Here is a 21,347-nt window from a genome sequence, read left to right as displayed (position 1 = left end):
ACAGAATGGGCCTGACGTCACTGCGGGTGGGCCCGCCCACCTCCGGCGCGCGGCGGGCCGTGGGAGTTGAGCTCCGGAGCCCACGCTGGGGGGCATTTCACACGAGGTGGGAGCAGAGGCGAGGTCGCTCCCCGGGCCCCTCGCAGGCCGCGGCGTCAGAATTTCCCCCTTGCGCCGGCGCTGCCTCAAATGTCAGGGCTCGCCCACTCTTCACCGGTCTCGACGACCTAACCTTTCGGGGGCTCCGGAGGGGAAATTCGCCGTTTTTGCCGGACCTCGGTAAATGTCCTGAACGCAGCCGTTAGTGGATGTTGGGAAACACGTTTATTTAATGGCCCAAGGGGCTTCCTTATGCCCAGCAACTGCAGCTTAACCCCTCCCCCACTTGAATAGAAAATAGGTGGGACTGTTAACGCTGCGCATAATCTGGGGAGAGGAATTTGGGAAATAAAATGAAAATAGGAATAAGAATTCGGTTGAAGTCACACCGTGAACTATAGTGTTCTACACATGTAAAGTATGAATCTATAGCCATAGTCAAAGACAAGAAGGAATGTCATAGGGTGAAATTAGAATATTTAGCAGGCATGTATTGAGCGCCTGTTGTGTGCCAGGGTCTGCAACAGATGCTAGGGGTTCAGCGGTGACCAAGGCAGGACGGTCCCCTCCTCGAGTTCACGGGATTGAAGGGACACAGGCAATAAAAAGTAAACAAAAGACAAAAAAATGCCCGAGTAAGTGTGCTCTCAATGAAATAAAAGGATACATTCATAGGAAATAAGTGTGTTATTTAGTAAGATGAGATGCAAGATGTAAGTGACCCGTGGGGAAAAAAAATAATAACCTGGCAGCAGTTTCTTTGCTATTTATTGTTGACCAGGCTAATTCTAGGGGAGATTTGCTTTTGGAACCAGGATCAGAAAGGTCCTCCGGGTGACTGTTGCTAATGGAGGGGAGGCAAAAACGTTACCTCTGCCTTCTTTGGGTCTCTGGCTGGGCCCGATAATTAAATTTACCTGAAAAGATTAACTGGAGAAAAGCACACACATTTATTCAATACAAGTCTTACCGTGACCTGGGAGCGTTCATGAGGAAGTAACCCAAAGACGTGGCAAAACTTAAATGCTTATATATACTGGGTTGAACAAAGAGTGGTGACTGTGGAAAAGTAACTAAAATAAGTTGGGAGACTAAAGGAACACAAGTTATTTTAACAAGCAAGGTCTCTATGTACAAATTCTGCCAGACTCAACTCCCTCTTTGGTGGTAAGAATGTTTCCTCCTGGCATAGGGAGGGCTGTTCTCACATGAGTTTCATCTTCTACTTTCAAGATAAAAAAATGGGAAGCAGAGTGCCTTTTCTGCACCTGCTGTTTTCCAAATGTCTTTAACTCAAGTAATATGCTAAGGTGGCATGTTTGCATGTCATAAACTTCACTAACATTGTCAACACTGTTTCTCCATCCTTGGATTGTGAGCTTCACAGGACAGAACAATATTTCTTAATTAAATGTTGCAAGTGCTGCAAGAAACTGGATTCTTTTAGTTTGTGCTTTGCACAATGCATATACACTTGTCAAGTGATAAATTGTTGAATAAAAAAATGTGGTGGATGGGATGGGGTGGTTCTACCTGGAAATAAGAGATTGAACAAGGAAGTGTCTTCATTGTTAGTTCTAGAGCAATGTTTTTTGTTAAATGGCTTTTTTGTCTTTGTCCTGTAAATGTGTGATGAGAAATGGGTATGAACTATAAATTTAAGAAAGTGTCGTGAGTGCTGTTGACTTATTAAGTAATACTGATAGAGTCTGCTGTGGGTAGTGTGAAATTTGGCATCAGGATATCTGAATTTGACCAAGACACTGCAGGACCTTGTACTGTCATTTCACCCCTCTGGACCTCAATCTCTACATCTGTGAAATGAAAATTAATACCTGCCAGGAAGTCAATATATAAAGTCTAAAAACCAATAAATGAGAAGTAACAGTATTAGTATATTGTTTAAAAATACTGAGATAATTATCAGGTGAAATGAGTTGAAAATATTTGCCTCTGAAGAGCAGGGCTGAGGGGTATGAGGAACTGAGAAGGCTGCTGGTTTTCATTATGAGCCTTTTTTAACTGTATGAATGAGGTATAGCCGTGTAACAAAATCTGAGTACTACAGTCTGCCATTTGGCTGCGGTGATCTGGTCCGGGTACAGGTGTGGGTTAGCGGGAGCAGCTCTGTTCCACGTGTTCATTTTGAAACCCAGGTTGGGAGCGTGGCAGCACCTTCCCTGGGGGAGAGCTCTTCCTACAGCCACGCAAAAGTATGAGGGATCAAGCCTAACCGTCGGGTCAGTGCTTTCCAAGGCTTTGATCTGTTAACATTCCTTTAGCCAAAAGGACAAACCCAGAGCCAAGGGGCAGTACCCTCCACTCCTGCAGATGAAAGAGGAAAGAGTGAAATGTTTCTGAAAAACAACCCTAACTACCGTAATATCTGAGTTTTTAACACTGTGTGCAATGTATTCTTTTGATTAAAATTAATGCTGACTTAGGACCATTTCAGACTTTGATAGTGACGCAGATGTCTCCGGAGTGTCAACTCGGGTTCTTTCTCTCATGGCTGAACCGTCCTGCAATTTTTATTCTCCCGTGGCTATGTCAGGCTGCAGCAGGCCACCAGCAGCATTTTCTCCTTACAACAGTTTACTGTGGGGCCTACAGCAAAACAGCCTGTTTTCTTTTGCTTTCTTTGCATCTACTTAAATCCCTCCTTGGTCCTGGGAGCATGTGTCTGACCACTTGCCTCCTCTCCCTATTTCCCACACTTTTCCAAAGCTAAAAGGGGGTGGCTTTTGCCTGCTTCCTTGGCCAACAGCCAAAGGTGAGGTCATTCCAGAACTCCCAAAACATTTTCTTCTGAAAAGGCAAAATGATTCCAGACACTTAAAATTTTTGCACAAATGCAGAGTATTGCATAAGTGAATCTATTTACAGTTTTAAAAACTGAAAAAAAAAACACTCTTACCACTATTGTAAAGCTCACAAGGTATGTGAAAATGCATTGTAAACCAAGAAAGAAAAATTATTTCTTGAAAGTAAACATGTCTTTAATATCTAAATTGAAACTATAAACACTGACATTTAAAATACTGTTACAGGTGAGTGCTGAGTGATTCAACTTGTATGGAGTTGCTCCAGTGTATTTCCCGTTTCTGGGCATTCACCCTCCAGTTGTACCTGCACAAGTAGGACACATGAGTAAGGTCATTCAGTGCCCTGCTGCATTCCCTGCAGCGCTGTCTGTAGAGAAAAACGATACTTAATAACCTAAGTGTTATCAGCAAGGCCCCAGTAAATACACTGTGGGACATGCCCACAATGGCATACTATCTATGAGGGGTGTGGGGGGCGTGTTTTTTGGCATGGAAAAGATCTCTTAAGATATTCGGTAAGCTGTGGCGGTGGGAGGGGAGTACAGGACAATGTATAGGTCTGCTACATTTTTATGAGAAAGAAGGAAAGCAACAGTACACACCGGCATTTGTTTGTGCTTGCATAAATGCTGGAGATGCCCAGGCCACTGACAACACTGTTACCTGTCAGGGATGGGAATGGAACTGGATGCAACCGGTTTTTGAAACTGGTGAAAGTATCAATATTCAAAACCTTTAAAAAATAAAGTCTGAGGTTATAATTTCAATAAACTTACGTACTTCTTAGACTAATGTGCTCAGTATTGCTAACTCTGGATGCAAAAGCTGCGCTGAGATCTTTAAAAACAACTTTGAGAAACAAATACACGTGCAATTACCGCGCGTGGGTTAGTCGCCCGGACTGATGACCGAGCGTGGGGTGAGGTGCGGGACGACCTGGCCGAGGGTCCTAACGGAGCGGGGGCGACGCGGGAGGGGAGCCTTAGGCGCACAGAGGCGGCCTGAAGGACCAACTCCGCTTCAGGAGAACGCACGTCTGACGTAAGCAGCCGCGGCTCTGCATCTCGGGACCGTGCCCTTCGGGGGCGGGATTTCGTGAGTCCACGGGACTCGCGTGGCGCTGGATGTTCCAACTGGACGCACGCTAAACGCATAATCGGGGCGCAGAAGGGCAGTCCACTCCCTGCGGTTCTCTGAGGGGAGCTCGGCCGGCCGGATATGACGTGCACGATGCGATGCCATGAGAGCGACGTGCGTCTGCGCAGTGAGGGGGAAATGAGAGGCCCCCGCGGTGTGCGTCTGCGCAGTGCGGGGGAAATGAGAGGCCCCCGCGGCGTGCGTCTGCGCAGTGAGGGGGGAAATGAGAGGCCGGGCTGCCTGCGTCTGCGCAGTGAGGGGGGAATGAGAGGCCCGGCGGGGTGAGTCTGCGCAGTGCGGGGGAAATGCGAGGCCCGGCGGCGTGCGTCTGCGCAGTGAGGAGCTGAGGACTGGTGCGCGTGCGTGCGCGCTCGCTCGCTCGCCTGAGTCCCGGTTTAGTCCCGTTTTGGTCCCGTTGTCCGGGTGCAGAAGCGCAGCCCAGCGGGCGGAGGAGCCGCGTCTGTGGGAGGAGAGGCGAGGTTCGGGTCGGGGCGTGGGGAGCTCGGCGCGCGCGCAGGCCGTGGCACTGCGGGTGGCGAGAGGGCGCCTGGCCCCCCGGGTGGGCCGTCCCGCGCCGCCAGGGCGGGGCCTCGGGAGGAAGCCCCCCCCCCGCCGACGGGGTGCGGATCCCGCGGCGGCCGAGGACCGCGCGGCCTGGTAGGCGGCGCTGCAGCTTCCCAGCTCGTGTGCATAGCATCCCGCCAGTTCGGAACTAGTTAATCCTGTGTGTGTTGAAACCGTTTCATTACGATGTGTTTTGCACGGACGACAGATTGTCCAGAAAAAGAACAGGCCCGAGTCGGCCCGGACGCCGGGGTAGCAGCCGTTTACAGTGCGAGATCAGGCGGGTGTGCAGGGAGGGGATTCCCGTCGTCCGCCGCCGCAGAAAACGTGTCTTCAAGTATTTAACACTGTTAACGCACCCCCCACCCCCGCTCCGAATTTTTAGCAGTTATCAGAACTGGAAGAAAAGAAAATCCCCTCCAAAAATTTACCGGCTAATTTAGTTGTTTTTTTTTTTTTTGCCCACAAAATGGTGTGAAATCCAAGACCCTGCGGCCTTGTGTTTTAGAAAATTTCGTTTGCAATATATTATTAGAAATTGGATTTTAAAAAAAAAAAAAACAGGGTAAGAGACATTAATACGAACAGAGGTTAGCAACTGGACTGTGTTTTTATCTCAAAAACACAGCAGTTGAAATTCTGTGTAAACCAGTATTAATCTAAAAGCTTTTTTCCTATTCAGTTGTGTTTGCCTATCAGAACTTTTTCCCAGGGAGGCACTTAGTTACTCTGCTTAAAAATGTTCCTAAACCTTAAAATTTGGGCTATTCCAGGGCGTGAAAGTTTTTTGAAAATCTTTTTTTTCCTTCTTTTTTTTAAATTAAGTCTTTAAAAAAATACAGCATAAAAATGGCTTCAAAAAGAGCTCTGGTCATCCTGGCTAAAGGAGCAGAGGAGATGGAGACGGTCATCCCTGTAGATGTCATGAGACGAGCTGGAGTAAGTCCCGCGACGTTTTCTAGCCCTCCCCCTTTTAAAATCCTTGTTTGATTTTTTAAAGTCATTTTGAATAAAATAATATTCAACTTGCTTTATGAAATATTTCAAACATAACAGACTGCATAATAATTACCTGTTTATCCACCATCTGCATTTAACACTTGTTAACATTTTGCCCTGTTTCCTTCAGAGCATTTCTTGAAAAACAGACACTTTAAGGAGATAAAGCATTGCAAAGCCCTCTGTCAGTTTCCCCAACCCTGTTCCCCTTCTGACCCCAGGGATAAAGTAGCAGTAGACTAATTCTCCTCTTGCACGTCTGTATTATTATCTGTGTGTGTAGTATATAACGATAGTGATCACTTAAATAGCATTTACTGAGTGTAGGTATCATTCTGAGCATTTCTAGAAACTTGTGGTTTTTTTTTAAATATATCTTTATTGATTTCAGAGTCAGGAAAGGAGAGGGAGAGAGAGATAGAAACATCAACGATGAGAGAGTCGTTGATTGGCTGCCTCCTGCATGCCCCCAACTGGGGATTGAGCCCACAGCCTGGGCATGTGCCCTGACCGGGACTCGAACCCCGATCGCCTGGATCATAGGTCGATGCTCAAACGCTGATCCACACCTGATCGGGCTAGAAACTTATTTAAATCGTACAACAATTCTATGAGTTATTGCCATCCTCATTTTACAGTTGAAACTGAGGCGGGGGACACCAAATAAAGTGCCCACACTGTAGAGTTAGCAAGTAGAAGAACTAGTGCTCAGACCCTAGCTGTCTGGCCCCAGAGCCTGTTAACCCTGCACTCCTCTGGTTCTCAGTAGTGAAGATACATGTGGATCTAGGTGGTTTATTTAAAATTGCTGCTTGGTATTAACACTCTGTGAACATGTTGCTGTCTTTCTAAAGTCATCCTTCTATTATATTGTTTCATGGCATTACAATACTGTAATATTCTGGTACAGGCTTCCTTGTGCAAATGTGTGGAAGTTTTTCCAATCTCAGTGCCTGAAAGTGAACTTGGTAGGCCAAAGGAGCAGACCCTAGTTGTTGTTACTATATCTTGTTAAATGACTCCAAAGTACCAACATGTTGGGCTCACCAGCAGTGTAGGAAAATTCCCATTTTCCTGGTTCCAGCTCTTGGTGGTGTCAACTTTGTAAATTTTTGCAAGATAAAGTGCCATTTTTCTTTTTGTCTTAAGGGCAACAGTAATTGCAGGGTGGGTTATTATTAGAATGATCATTGAATGTATCTCCCAAACCAGAACACCTGTGGGAGAAAGGACATTAACCAGACTGGATGCTGGGACAGCATCTGAATCAGCACACCACTCCAGGCAAACCAAGACAGACCTAGATATTAAATATATTTTGCCAATTTATTAGCCCAAAGTCAGTGTGGCTTTGTTGCAATATTTCTTGTTGAGTTATTTTTAAATACAGGGCAGCTGCGAAAATGTAACCCTGTGTTTCAGTGTTCTTAAATATGATGACGTCTTTCTCTTAGATTAAGGTCACTGTTGCGGGTTTGGCTGGAAAAGATCCTGTACAATGCAGCCGAGATGTTGTCATTTGTCCTGACGCCAGTCTGGAAGATGCAAAAAAAGAGGTTTGTTGTCCATACTTGGAATTACTCCTCTCTGTGACTTGTTTTTTGTAAAAAATATATTTTTACTGATTTCAGGGAGAGGGAGAGAGAGAAACATCAGTGATGAGAGAGAATCGTTGACTGGCTGCCTCCTGCACGCCCCCTACTGGGGGATTGATCCTGCAACCCAGGCATCTGCCCTGATCGGAATCGAGTAGTAACCTCCTTGTTTATAGGTCGACGCTCAGCCACTGAGCCGTGCTGGCTGGGCTCCCTGTGGCTTCTTTATCAGTTTCTTGAAATGTCTTTCAAGTACATCTAAAGCTATTGTTAGCACAGACTTATTTTAGGAAAGTTACTTTGCTTAAATATCTTCCCCACTATAATCCCTATAAATGGAGGACTTTTCCTTTCTCCATCCGGTAGACACGGAACCTGGCAGTTTCCTTGTCCCTCGTGTGCTCAGTAAGTGGCCGGGTGGGAAGGTGAATGGATGGGACACTTGCAGCAGTGTTCTGGCTTACACAGGCAGCTTGCCTCCTGTGACAACATCGTTACTTGATATAAGAGAATCAGTTGCCGCTTTCCCATTCATTTCTGAGTCTTTATTCGAAAGCCACTCTTGACCTTTCCTTTTGCAGTGATACAGAAGCAGCTGTGTGATTGATTTTGTGTGGAACGACTCATACCCAATCAGTGGCTGGGTTAAGGGAGGAATAGGGGTTCCACTTAAATTGTGTCACTTTTTCGGTATCTCCAAAATTGTGGTTCTCACTGTTAGGGCTGACCAACACTTTTGGGAATCTGTCAGAACTTGAGGTCTCTGTTCTCAGAAGCATGCCCGCCCACAGTTGCACAGATACTTGCACACCCATTCATGGGGTGCAGGCTTACCCGGCCGGTGTGACAGGCATGTGGGCTGTGCCTTCCTGCATGGAGATCTGACAGGAAAGGAGGCAGATCCCGCTCGTGATGGCCATGTGTGTCCTTGTGAGGAACCTGGGAGCATGAGTCCCCATACTTAGCAGTCCTCAGATGCATACAGAAAAGTTTATTACTTTCTAGTGAGTTCAGATATTTCAGTGGTAGGTTGTGGAGTATTAGAATATTGGTATTTACATATAAATTGTTGAAATTTTCTAAATAGCATGTTAAAAGTGATAGTCCAAGTAAATATTCCTTCTCTGTTCTTTTTCTTCCTGTTGTTACCTTTTGTGTCTGTGTGCGGGTCAGTTCAGAATCTAAAGGGAGTAAAAGAAGTTCTATAGTTCACACATTTTCTTTTTAGTGTTTAGTTTTGCTTGGTTTTAAAACAACAGTGGGATGTTTATAGTCTTTAAAAATAATCCTAAATCACAAATGTTACTCTAAGTATGTATTAAATTTTCATTTTATAATTTGCTTAATGACTAAAATTTTAAAACGTTTTGTAATTTCAGCAAATTTGAAATCATTAGATTTCAAGGATGTTTTGGTATTTGGGACACTAAAATATTACATTATATTTCTCCCCCAAGTTTCATTCTTCATAAACTTAAAAATATTTTTCTTTGCCTTTTACTTAAAATTTGTTTTTCTTTTGATTACATTTCATTACTGTATACATTCTTGTTGCAAAAGAACTCATACGGTATAGACGTACATAAAATCAAAATGTTAAATGTCTCGCCCAGCTGACATGGCTCAGCGGTTAAGCATCGACCTTGAACCAGGAGGTCATGGTTCGACTCTGGGTCAGGCCATGTGCCCGGGTTCCAGTAGGGGGCATGCAGGAGGCAGCCCATCAAAGACTCTCTCTCATCATTGATGTTTCTATTTCTCTCTCCCTCTCCCTTCCTCTCTCTGAAATCAATAAAAACATATTTTAAAAACAAAAAGTTAAATGTCCCATTCTCTCCCTCCCTCCCCCATCCCACACCATTTCCCATTAGCAGTTGGGGTATCTCCTTTGTCTATGAGCGTCTGTGTACTGTGCACATGTATGTGGGGGTGCATGTATATAATCTGTATGCACATCTGCATATGCATATACATGCAGTTGTTTTTATAAGAATGAGAGTATGCTACACCTGCAGTTCTGCAACATGGATGTCCTTTCATGGTACTATATACAGATTTTCTGCATATTTTGCTGGTTACAACAACATTTCATCATAGAGATACACCTTGATTTATCTAACTTTTCAGTTAACAGTTTTTTGCTATGACCCATATTTAAAATATGAAAGTTTTATCGACTGTCACTTTAATGCACATTTCAAATGAAATGTTATTTTTAAACTGTTCCAGGGACCGTACGATGTAGTGGTTCTGCCAGGAGGTAACCTGGGTGCACAGAATTTATGTGAGGTAAGAACTGTATAATGAAAGTGTTTCAACATCTGTTTGTGTTCTGTTGATTTTGTTATTAAAATTTTTCAGGAAGGAGGCTGTGCATAAAATAGGAACAGGTGAATTAACAATTCTAACTTAATTTTACAAAACACACATTTCTAGTGTGACATATACTGCAGAAGTCATTCAGCTGAATTGGTGGACAGTCATTTATGAACACATTTGATGAATACAGTCCAGACGTTAGAGTACATTTTTCCCCCTCAGCAGCAGAAGAGAAAGTTTGTGTTCTGTTGGGTTACACGCAGAAGGATAAGAGCTTAGCTGTCCCCTCAGCAATCGGGGGGTGGGGTGGTGGAGGGGAGGGGCTGCAGGGGCTAGAGCCGCCAGCCTGAATGAGAAAACAGCGTCAAAGAGGCCCCTGCTTCATTGTAAGGCACAGGTGAGCAGTCGGTCTGCAGGAAGAGGGGAGGGAGGGCAGATAAGCTCATGAGGCAGGTGGGATCCTATATTTGGGGCTGTGTGACTTCCCGATGCCACCATCTGCAAACACCCAAACACCCACCTTTCCTCACATCCAGTTCTTTCTCCTTGGAGTGTGGGGGCTGGCGGGCACTGTGCCCAGGGAGAGCTGCTTTTCTCATCTCAGCTTCAGACATCTTTAAGAAAAGGATACCTTTCTCTTATAAGTGTCTTGATTGGGCTTAGGAGGGAATGTAGAAACATCATGAATTTGATAATTTTTATATTGATCATTTAGAAATATTGTTGGAGAACAGATTTAAGATCTTGTGGTTTAAGCTAAAATCAGATTCTACTGAAGTTTCTAGCCAGATACTGGCTTGTGGCTTAGTGAGAACTTGACATGTTCTGCTCTCCTTTGAACAGTCTGCTGCTGTGAAAGAGATCCTGAAGGAACAGGAGAACAGGAAGGGCCTCATAGCCGCCATCTGTGCAGGTAACGCAGAACTGCTTGGGTTTAAGTGTGGTGTTGCTTTTCTCCAAAAACTACGTGACGGGGAACCTTTACTTATAAGACGTTCCCAGGGCTGCTTCCCTTCATAAAGCATGAAGGGCATTTGACTGGCGTTTTTGGTTTGGGTGGCATGAAGTTGGGGTCATTTCAGAAATGAGTGCAGTAGTTGTTTTCTGCTTCTTCGTGCCTTTGGTCGGCATTCTGTGAAACTTAGTGTCTTCTGTGTTTGATTGACCTCGGAGGAAAGTAAGGCCCTCTGGAATTCAGTAAACAGCTGTTACAGCAAATCTCCACGCCAGGAAGTATCTGTGCCAGCACAGTCAGCAAGAATTGTCAGACCTATAAACACAACAGCTCTGCCCTGTGCTCGCCCTGGGGCTCCAGAGGCCTGACCCTCGGTGCTGAGTGCTAGATCCAGGCACCGCATCGCCTGCTACCTACTCAGAATAAGGTCATTCATTGGTGCTTCATAGAGGTCCCCACAGCTTTGAAACGTAGTATTTTAATTTCTGATACCATTGTAAAATTCACTTTTGCTCTAATATCAGATGATATTCTGCCGTCGCTTGCATTTTTCCCACTGTGTAATTCTGACCAGTGCCTCCCTGTGATAAGTCTTTATTAAACGTTTGTCAAAAGAGTGAAATAAATGAACAAATGGGTGGGTTGGATTACATGGCACAATGATGTTTTGTTGAATACAGTAGACTTTTTAAAAGAAATTATAGGCTAGGGATCCTGGGGACTTTGCGTTAGAGCTGCAGTCTCATCGTTCTTGCAAAGAGTTGGAAAGGTCAGCGCAGGCACTGTGAGGACATCATTTGCCTCATTCTTAGGTGCTCTCACCAAAGGAAGAAAGGAAGGTTGGGGCTGGGCTGTTCCCTTCTGTCTCTGCTAAAAGTCAAAACCACATGTCAGTCTGTCCTGTGTCACTGGATAGCAGATCTGTCAGCCACATCTGGTTTACTGTTTTGTGCTCAGGCAGGCTTGACTGCCTAGACCTTAGCGTCATTTCAGTCGATGTTAAAAATCACAGCACTTTGCCAGCGTGCTTGTATTGCTCAGCGTCCTGCACTGCTCTCCTGGGCACTGCAAAACACAGGACGACGCGCAGTGGAAAGTAAGATGCTGCTTAGTGTTACCGTTACAAATCAGGAACTGCTTATGGAACGGAAAGAATATTATCTTAGCCCCTAATAGTGAGTGAGAGACAGAAATCGGGAGACTATCTTGAAAGTAAAATAAAGAGATTCACTCTGGGTGGGGAAGGGGAAGGAGAAGGAGAAGGGAAAGGAGAAGGAAGCCTGGAAATGGAGTCAGCAGTCGTTGATAGCTGAGGCTAGATACAATCTCAGGGGGACCCTTGGAGGGCTCAGGGGTGGCTGTGGTATTCTTTCTATAAATCACCACACGGTGGCGCTCTTGGCTTCCTGTTGGCTGCCCAAGAGGATTCTGTCTACTGTTCCCCCAACTCCTGCTCAGAGCTGGGTCCCTGCAGAATTTGAAGTGATAGTAGTAGTTAAATATCCCTTCCCTCCTTTTCCAAGTAGGATTTTTAAGTCCCTGACAGCAACAGTTAAGAGCTTACCATAATGAGTAAGGCATCAGTAAATTTCTGTGTTCAGTTGTAACATAAACTTATTGACACGTTACTGTAGGCAGTGACTTTACCATCTGAAAGGAGCAGCCTAAGAATTCCTAAGTCGCTGTATGGTCACTCTCCTCACTGCACAGTCATCTTTTGAGGTTTGTTTGAAAATAGAAGATAATGTAGGTAACTATTTCTTATTTCTCAAAGTCTTACAAAGTAAGAATAAAGGGTAATTCATGAATTCATTCAAATAAAAATTGAGTGATAATTATGCAGTTTTTATAGACTTTCAAAATTGGCCGCCATACATAGCTGTCTCATACCGAGGATAAAAGTAAAGTGGAGAGAGGCGTCAATGTATTTGAGACTTTTGATTTAAGAGCTGTAAGTCAGGACTTGGTCTGAAACTGACCCTGTTGGCAGAAAGCTTATGCAATCACATACTGTTTGTTTGATCTTCTTTCGTAGCAGCTATGGTCTGAGTAGCTGTGAGTTTATTACATAACTGCTTTTTACTTGGAATCATGTTGCAAAATGAGAGGTGAGAGTAAGTGCTGGGTCTGCGGAAGCTCTCGTGCACGGACTGTGCACAGACTGTCCTAGGGCCTTGGCCACGGTGCCCTAGCCATGTAGGAGGTCATGGGGAAGGTGCGGTTCCAAAGCATGTTTTTCTAGGTGTACATGAGGTCTTAGAAAGTCTTTTGTGTGTGTGTAGCTTAGAGAAAAAGGGCAGAATAAGTACTTAAAAAGTTTTAAAGTGATATAACAAAGGTTTAAAACCATTTGGGTTTTAGTTCTTATTTGAGGACCATGACATACGCAACGTGCTTGTGATTGTCAGTGAATTGACCATGTCAGTGAAGACGTTTTGATAAAAACCTCAAGTTAGCAACTGCATATTTTTTAAAATTTCATTTTAAGAAGGAAGGAAGGCAGAGAAGATCACAAACCGACTTTTGCTCATGGTTTGTCTGGTTTGTCTCTTAAGTGGCTTTAATAAATGCTAGTGCTGTCTTACCTCAGACTTGCAGGCATTTCACAGGGTTTTCCTCCAGGCTGGACAGTTTTAATACTTTAAAATTTATTTCAGTAGTTTTACCACCTATATGTTTGGATGGATGGATGAGTGCTTATATTTTTTTCTCAAGTAAAGATATAAAAATGGCCTGTAAAATAGCAGTGAAGCCCAGAAGTTTCGGAGGGTACCAGTTGCTTTTCAGTTATTAAGGGTAAGGCAAGAGGTTTGGCCCTCAGTGGTCTCCCCACGCTTGTACCCCTGACACACGCCAGGCCCCAGTTCGCTTATCTGTGTGTTCCTTGGGTATCAAGGTGAATCTTTGTGATCAAGTGGTTTTTTTATGTATTTTGAACTTGTGCACTTTTGACAGATGTACTCAGTAGGTCGTTTGTTATAAATATACTTTATCTCTCATAAGAAGTGTATAATTTCAGAATCACAAGTATGTTTTTGGTAAGAGCCTCCTGATTTTGAAGAATAGTTTTGCTGTTGCAATTTATAAAACATAGGTTTTTCTATACCTGTACTTAAATCTTTTTTATTAATCATCTTTTTAGGTCCTACGGCTCTCTTGGCTCATGAAATAGGTTTTGGAAGCAAAGTTACGACACACCCACTTGCTAAAGACAAAATGATGAATGGAAGTAAGTATTTGCTTATATTTTAACATACAAACAGACCCTCTCAAAAGGTGCAATTGAGCTTTGGTTCCCACCCCGTATAATCTACACATAGAGTTCTTCTGTGGATTGAGGGGTGGTGCGCTCCTTACTTTTTTTGCAAGTGTTTTAACCAGAGAGATGGCGCTGACTGTGCGCAGGGAGGTCTGTGTGGGTGCTGTGGGGGGGGGTGATTCCTGATTGTCCCAGGTTGAAGTGATGGTGACATGCCAGTCCAACTAGTGTTTTTACCAAATACTTCGCCAGTGGCCTGAGGCTAAATTTTAAACCTGGAGAGCAATTTCAGAAAGTGCCCTTTTGCCCATAGTCCAAAGTAAAATGAACGTTGCTCTCTTCCGTCTGAGAATGCCTGGGCGGCAGGCCCATTTCCTTTGGTGACACGGTGCTTTTATAAACATCAGGTAGACATTTGACTTTTATTAGTTTATGTTTATAAAAGGAATTTCTGTTCATGGTAAGAAATGCAGGCAGGATAGAAGCAGGTGAAGTAAGTGCATATTTTTCCTCTCTCCCTGCCCCACCTCCTCTCTCCTTGTCAGGTGACTTCTGCTCTGAGTTCCTTGTGTAGCTCTAGCACTTTCTCTGCACATACTCATTACTCTTTGTGGTTTAGTATTTTTACTCAAATGAGAGCTACTAAGTATATTGTTTTGCAGCTTGTTTTTTTAACCTAACATTGTCATACCTTTTTTGGTTATTTATCAAATATTTCTTTAATTCTTTGTGTTGCTTGTTATTTGGAGGCTATAAAAGAAGCTTGACATTGTCCACCAGGAGTTAACTGCTCGCAGAGACATCTACATCGGATTTTATTTTTACTATTTTTTTTAAATACATCTTTATTGATTCAGAGAGAGGGAGAGGGAGAGAGAGAGAAACATCTGTGATGAGAGAGTCGTTGATCGTTTGCCTCCTGCATGTCCCTGACTGGGGATCGAGCCTGCAACCCGGGCGTGTGTCCTGACCTGGAATCAAACCATAGTCTCCTGGATCCTAGGTCAATGTGCAACCACTGAGCCATGCCCACTGGGCTACATCAGATTTTAAAACACAAGTAGTATATACTTAACAGGAGCACAATATAACCAGGCCTCTGCATGTCCAACCACCTACTTACTGATCGATGCTTCCGTGGTAACAGCGACTGCTTCTCAGTGTGACATTCAGAGCAGCAGCCAGGTAGTGTCTTTTGTCAGACAGGTGGTGTCTTCCTCTGCCATCTGTGCCTGGAGTGCATGTAACAGAGACCCTGGAATGTGCAAGGAGAAAGAAAAATCACACCTATGTGGAAAATTGCAAGAGAACCAGAAATTTCCAGTTACAAGCCAAATGTGTTTCACCTGGCGTTCAACTAGTGCGGAAACTGGGTTTAAAACACCAGCCAGCCAAAAATCATTGACTAAACAAACAAGACAAAATAGTATCAAAAGCTGACTTTGCAACTGATCCATTTTCTCCCCTTCTCAGTCCTGCTCTGCGCTTACTCTGAACTAAAACACAAAGGCCCCGGTGGGCATGGTTCAGCAGTCGAGCATCGACCTAGGATCCAGGAGATGGCGGTTTGATTCCTGGTCAAGGCACGTGCCTCGGTTGCGGGCTCGATCCTCAGTTGGGGGCGTGCAGGAGGCAGCCAATCAATGGCTCTCTCATCATTGATGTTTCTGTCTTCCTCTCTCCCTCTCCCTTCCTCTCTCTGAAATCAAGAGACATTCTTAAAAAATAAAATACAAAGGACAGCAACTAACATACCTTACGTTACCTCTTCACAGCAAAGTGATGCGTTGTCATTATACTGCTTTTTATAAAAAACTAATAGACCTTATTTTTTAGAGCAGTTTTAGGTTCACAGCAAAATTAAGCAGAAAGTAGAGTTTCTGTGAAACCCCTGCCCCCACACATGCACAGTCTCTGTCACCAACGACTTCCTTTCCTGCACCAGGTGGTACATTTGTAACAGTCGTAAACTGACATTGACACGTCATCATCAGCCAAAGCCCGTAGTTTGCTTTAGGTTCACTCTTGGTGTATGTAGTACCTTGTGCATACATTTTTTTTTTAAATCTGTCTTTATTGATTTCAGAGAGAGGACAGAGGGGGGGAGAGAGATGGAAACATCAATGATGAGAGAGTCATTGATTGGCTGCCTCCTGCACACCTCCCACTGGAGATTGAGCCCGCAACCCAGGCATGTGCCCCGACTGGGAATTGAACTGCAGTCTCCTGGATCCTAGGTCGATGCTGAAGCGCTGAGCCACACCTGGCTGGGCTGCATATTCTTAAATTCGATCCAAAGTAGTATTTTCTTGAAAACCTATGATTTTATTTTAGTTGCTAGAAGGATACTAAGTTGACATAACTCTCTGTGTGAAAACTGACTTTTAAAAAAGGCTTTCACTTCTGAGCATTTTTTAACAAAGGAGTTTGACTAACTTTGAGCTGATGAGATTTTGGAGGGTTGCAAAGAACCAAACCAGGGTTCCTGTAGTTGTCATGACACCTTTGAAAGAAGACTTGAGTAGAACCTATTCCTCCATGACCTGGAGGCATATCTATCGTTTCTGTATTCCCGTGATGCCTCGGGAACAAGCAGGTCAGTCGAGTGGGGAAAAATGAGGTTACAGACTCTCAGGTGTTTACAGAGTATGATCCCACATATCTCAACGGAGCCTCACAGTGCCCTGTCCCCAGCAGGCAGGCGTTGTCATCACTTTATCAATGAGGAAATAGGCTCAGAAAGGCCAGGCGACTTGCCCAGAGTCAGGCCAGAACTAAGTTACCAGACATTGAAGTTAGTAGCCCTATTGTAAGAAAAAAAGTGTTTGAAACCTCTGCCCCTTCAGAACATTCTGAGAAATGGAGGTATGACTACTTCCCAAGTGTCTCCTTGGGCAAGGCCCTCCTGGTCATCACCATAAACTTAACAGATCAGTATGAGATTTTTTATTCAAATAAGCAATCCTACCTGAGGGACAAAGTCGTTCCATTTCTCACTTTTTAAAATAAGTTTTGACTCGAATTTTTTTTCTGTTTTCACTTGTCCATTGTTTTAGTGAGCACCTGAAAGCCTGGTCACAGCTGTGAGGACCGGGGGGGGGGGTCTCTGGAGCCAGGTGACCACTCACAGTGCAACTGGGCGGGTTCCTTGACCTCGCGGAGCCTCCGTTTCCTTCTCGTGTCGTCTGAATATAACAGTAGCTCCTGCCTCATAGGGTTGTTGATGGTTCAGTGAGTTTAACCCACTTAGAACACTGCCTGGCCCGAGCCCGTGTGGAGGAGGGCGAGCTTGGACAGCAGTGCACAGGCCACCCTCCCCTGCCACTATCTAGTAATGCCAACCCCACTCTGTACTAGTGATTGGTTTCATCGGGTTCCCACAGTAGTCCTGTTAGGTTGGTATCATCTCAATTTTACAAGAGAGGAAAGTGAGGCTCAGAGAGGTTAGACAGATACTGAATGGCAGGCCTGGGCAGGCTTGTAGTGACTTCTGGTCTGTGGCCGTTCTAAAGGAGCCACCGACCAAATCTTGGGGTGGGTGACTGTAGGAGCCGTGTTAGTGACTGACTCCTTGCCCCTCACCTCCCAGGAGCTTTTTCTTTGAAGAGGCTGCTGGCTTTGGGACTTTGCTTACAGTTAAAGGAAATTAATGCCCTGTGCCAGATTGATTATGAGGTGTGAGTTCGCCAAGTACCGAATCGGCACCAACTGACCTGCCTGCTCGGGAGAGTGGGCGTGCGCTGGTTCCTCCTCGCTGCCACTAGGTGGCGGTAGTGGACAAGAGCCTACCATTGGCTGGCTCTTCCTGGTTGAAATTTTGAGACGCACCATGGAACATCTTTTAACATCTTTAACCAGTTTAAGTGGTGTTTGTAATGTTTTACCCACTAAGAGATTGTTGTTAAGTGAACCATTTAGAATTGTGCCTCACGCTGCCCCAGTCCAGCAGTTTGTCCCACAGCCCTGGAAGACCCAGCTCAGCCGGTTTTCTCATTGAGCCTTTGAGATGAAATTGACCTGTTTTAAGTGGGGTTAGGCTATGAAAACCTCTAAAACCTTTCCCCAGACCAGGGATCCTCTTTAACGCTACAGTGGTGCAGTGAGGAGATTCTGATGTACTGTGTTCAGTTATCTCAGTGGTGACTTGATTTTTAACGAGGAAAGTAAGACAAGTTGTTAGCGGTGGAGTTGGTCCACCTTGAAAGGGCGGGAGTGTCAGTGTGCGGCTTCTGAAGCCCACATAGCAACAGCATCATGCTTCCACGCAAGGGGCGTTGTTAGGTGGCTTTTTCTGTGTGTGCTCATTGAGCAGGCTTTTCCTGCGCCCTCCGTAGGCTGTGGGAGTGGGTTTCCTCAGATGGGTGGGAGAGACTGGCCATGGCTGCACTGCTTTTGGGGGTAGGGAGGAAAGGTGGTCAGAAGTGTGCCTGCCTGTGGGCTTGGCTCTAGCTGCAGAGACAGGATATGGCAAGATTTCACAGAGGACCCTCCTCATCATTAACTCTCCCCAAAATCTCTTGTCCTTCGTGTCCCATGTCTCTACGTGGCACCACCATCCACCCAGTTGCCCGGGACAGACAGCTGGAAGTCATCTTTGACGCCTCTCCGTGTCCAGTCCTTCTCTAAGTTCTGGGCATTTTATCTCTAAGCTACATCTCAAACCTTCATTTCCTCCTCATTGCCACCGTTCCCACCTGGATGGCAGGTTCTTTTCTATCCCCTTCTGGTTCCTTCCAGTCCAGTGTCTGTGTGCACGCCAGACCCTGAGTTTGGGAGGGAGGTCACAGACACCTCTCAGTGTTGACACTGCAACAGGAGCAAGTTGTTATTAGAGTGTTCTGGGTGAGGGAGCAGCCAGTGCAGGTCTCCCTGGGGTAGGAAGATTGGGGCGTGCTCATAATGGGGGTTCCATGTGGGGAGTGATGGGGACAAGTGGGGGATGGGTTTTGTGTGCAGTGGGAGGGTCTGATGACTGTCTGGGCTGGGGAGAAGCCTGGGGTCCGTGCAGAGGAATCCCGCCTTTGTGGTCTGAGTCTTGCCCAAATGTAGGAGAAGCACATTTCCTGTTACTGTATTTGCAGAAATGCCACCAAGGGAGGGATGCAATGCAGAAGGAACATGGTCCCTGAGAAATGAGTGGTGCCTCCCTCCAGTCTCCCCCTCCCACCATGTTTGCTGTACTTGTTTGTTTTTGAGAGAGCAGAGAGTTGACACAGGTAGTTTGTCAGCACTGCTCCATCCTCAGTCCCCTTCCCCTCTAGCATCTTGCAGAGAAGGAAAAGCAGTTGTCCCTCTACCCTTCTGAGCTCTTGGCCCAGAGCCCTGTAATAAAAGGCAGATTAACGAGAGAAAAACAAAGAAAAGTTTATTAACATGTCTACCTCGTGTACATGGGAGAGGCCCAGGGAAAAATTAGTAACTTCACCACGTGGCTTAGAGTTCGGGCTTAGATACCATCGGGAGGGGAAGGGGGGCGGGGATGGATGGACCCTGCGGAGAGTAGATGGGAAGTGTGATAGTTTGTGACGAAGTCTGTCTGGGTGTGGTGTTGACTCCTGGCCTCCTCGCCTGTGATAAGAGTCCATCTTCCCTGGTTAATGAAACTCCTGGGAGGGTTTATGACCACGGAGTCCCTTCTGGAGGATCTGTGTTGAGGCAGATAAGGGGAGTTCAGAGAAAGCCTCTCTCGGCATTGGCTGTTTTTCGGGTGCCTACAGCTCCAAATAATAGGTCAAAGCGGCATGTTTGGGGGGGTCGTGTCCTGAACTCCTACAGTCATATTTGGGGGGCATGATCTGCTACCCTTCAGGGTACAGAGTTGACACGTGGGCATTTGTTGTGTAACAGGTACAGAGTAAATAGCATTTACTCTCCCTGGACACTTGCAAGGTCTTATGCAGATGCAGGTAACTTAGCATGTGTGTTCATGGGCCTGGTTTCACCAGCTGTTTGGTCTCCTGCCCTTTGCGACAGCTTCTCTCACCTTCCTGCTGTGCTCGGAAGGGTTTGGAGTAAGTGCCCAATTGTTGAATTTATTTATGTAAGACCAGTGACAGGCTGTAGTAACAAGGAACTGTTGAAACTCATTGTTGTCCACCGTAGCCCATTAGCACGTAACCCTTTTATTTTTACATCCAAGGTCATTACAGCTACTCGGAGAGCCGCGTGGAGAGGGACGGCCAGATCCTCACGAGCCGGGGGCCCGGCACCAGCTTCGAGTTTGCTCTCGCTATTGTCGAGGCGCTGAGCGGCCAGGAGGTGGCTGCGCAGGTGAAGGCTCCGCTTGTGCTCAGAGATTAGACCAGCACTTGGTAGTGGGTTAGGAACAGGCTGCTTGTCACATGTCCTCCCTGTGCCCACGTTACTGTGCAGAGAAGCCGTGGCGCTGTCCTCGTGAAGCGTGTGAAGCCCCTCCACAGACCCCTCCACCCGCAGCTGTGTCCCCACATTTCAGAGCCTGGATGGCAGAATAAAGAGGACCTTTAAAGAACTGCCACTTGTTCCTGCCTGTCTCCCGTTCTTTTGTGAAACTAAATTCAGCATCCACTTCGTGGGCCGCTCTGAGCTGATACAGCTGCTGAAATTAGCACAGCGGCCACGCGTGATAGTGATTTTTAATAAGAAATGTGTTCTTGGTCTTTGCTGCACCTGGCACAGTCCCAAACCCTTGGAATTTCTGTGTTGAGAGTGATCACGGTGTCTGTTGTGTTAATGAGGTTGCTTTTGGATCCCACCCGCGGGTGGGGGCTGGTTGTCCGTGGAGCCAGTGGTGGTGAGAAGACCGGACTTTTCGGTAGCACCTGATTTCTTGGGAGGGAAGGCCGGTGGCCTAGTCTGTTGTGACTATAATGGAGCCTCCATGAACCCTGGAAGGACAGGTCATCCCTTTTTTGGGGAGCTTCCATGTTGGGAAACCAGATTCTTCTACACGCCACCACACCGGCCCCAAGCTCCACAAGGACAGACCTCCTGCCTCGAAGCCTCGCCCCTTGTCTCTCTCCATCTGGGTGTTGATTATAGCCTTTAATACCTTTTGTAATAAGTCGGTAATCTGTGACTAACGGGTTTTCTTGAGTCCTGTGACCGTCCTAGCAAATGACTCAAACCCAGGGAGGGGCCTGTTGGACCCTCTAATCTGTAGCTGGTTGGTCAGAAGCATGGGTAGGTAACAGCCTGGGCTCGCAGCTGGCCCGTAGTGAGGGTGGACTGTGAGCTGGGCCCTTTACCTGTGGCCTCCCATTCTCCCCCCGGGTAGTGTCAGAATGGAGAGAGTTCTCAGACACGCCGCTGGCATCCCAGTTTTGTTGGTGTGGGGAGGCGCGCACACACAGACACACACACCCCTTTTAACACATTGTGCACGTAAGGACTAAAGTCATAGACAGGATTGAAGAGGCTGTGGTCACTCTGCTGGGTTAACGCTGCACCTTCAGTGGCTGTTAAAAAGGCCAGCGAAGTCGCTGTCATGGTGAGTTTTTGGAAACCAGCTCCTCTTTCCATTGCAGAAGATTGCAGAAGGGGCCTCAGATGGAGTTGAAAGCTTTATGAGCCCGCTGCAGCCTGTTTTTCCTTCTCAGGTAACGGCTCCTAGCTGT

General features: G+C 45.9%; 1 protein-coding gene across 2 annotated transcripts; it reads left to right on the top strand.

The window, feature by feature from the left end:
• The first annotated feature begins 4,433 nt into the window (after positions 1–4,433).
• On the top strand, positions 4,434–20,242 carry PARK7 (Parkinsonism associated deglycase). Of its 2 annotated transcripts, none has more exons than XM_016214694.2 (7): positions 4,434–4,540; positions 5,451–5,564; positions 7,079–7,180; positions 9,449–9,508; positions 10,382–10,451; positions 13,636–13,722; positions 19,892–20,242. In XM_016214694.2, the coding sequence occupies exons 2-7, from the start codon at positions 5,475–5,477 to the stop codon at positions 20,050–20,052; spliced, it is 570 nt and encodes a 189-aa protein (XP_016070180.1). In that variant the 5' UTR covers positions 4,434–4,540; positions 5,451–5,474; the 3' UTR covers positions 20,053–20,242. The 2 variants fall into 2 exon arrangements, with proteins under 2 accessions (XP_016070180.1, XP_016070181.1); XM_016214695.2 differs by lacking the exon at positions 4,434–4,540 and adding an exon at positions 4,737–4,785.
• Positions 20,243–21,347: the final 1,105 nt, after the last annotated feature.

This window comes from Miniopterus natalensis, chromosome 9, assembly GCF_054644295.1.
Source record: "Miniopterus natalensis isolate mMinNat1 chromosome 9, mMinNat1.hap1, whole genome shotgun sequence".
Classification (NCBI taxonomy): domain Eukaryota; kingdom Metazoa; phylum Chordata; class Mammalia; order Chiroptera; family Miniopteridae; genus Miniopterus; species Miniopterus natalensis.
Note: the sequence above shows the minus strand (reverse complement) of the source record. Positions and strands in the feature narration are given on the sequence as shown.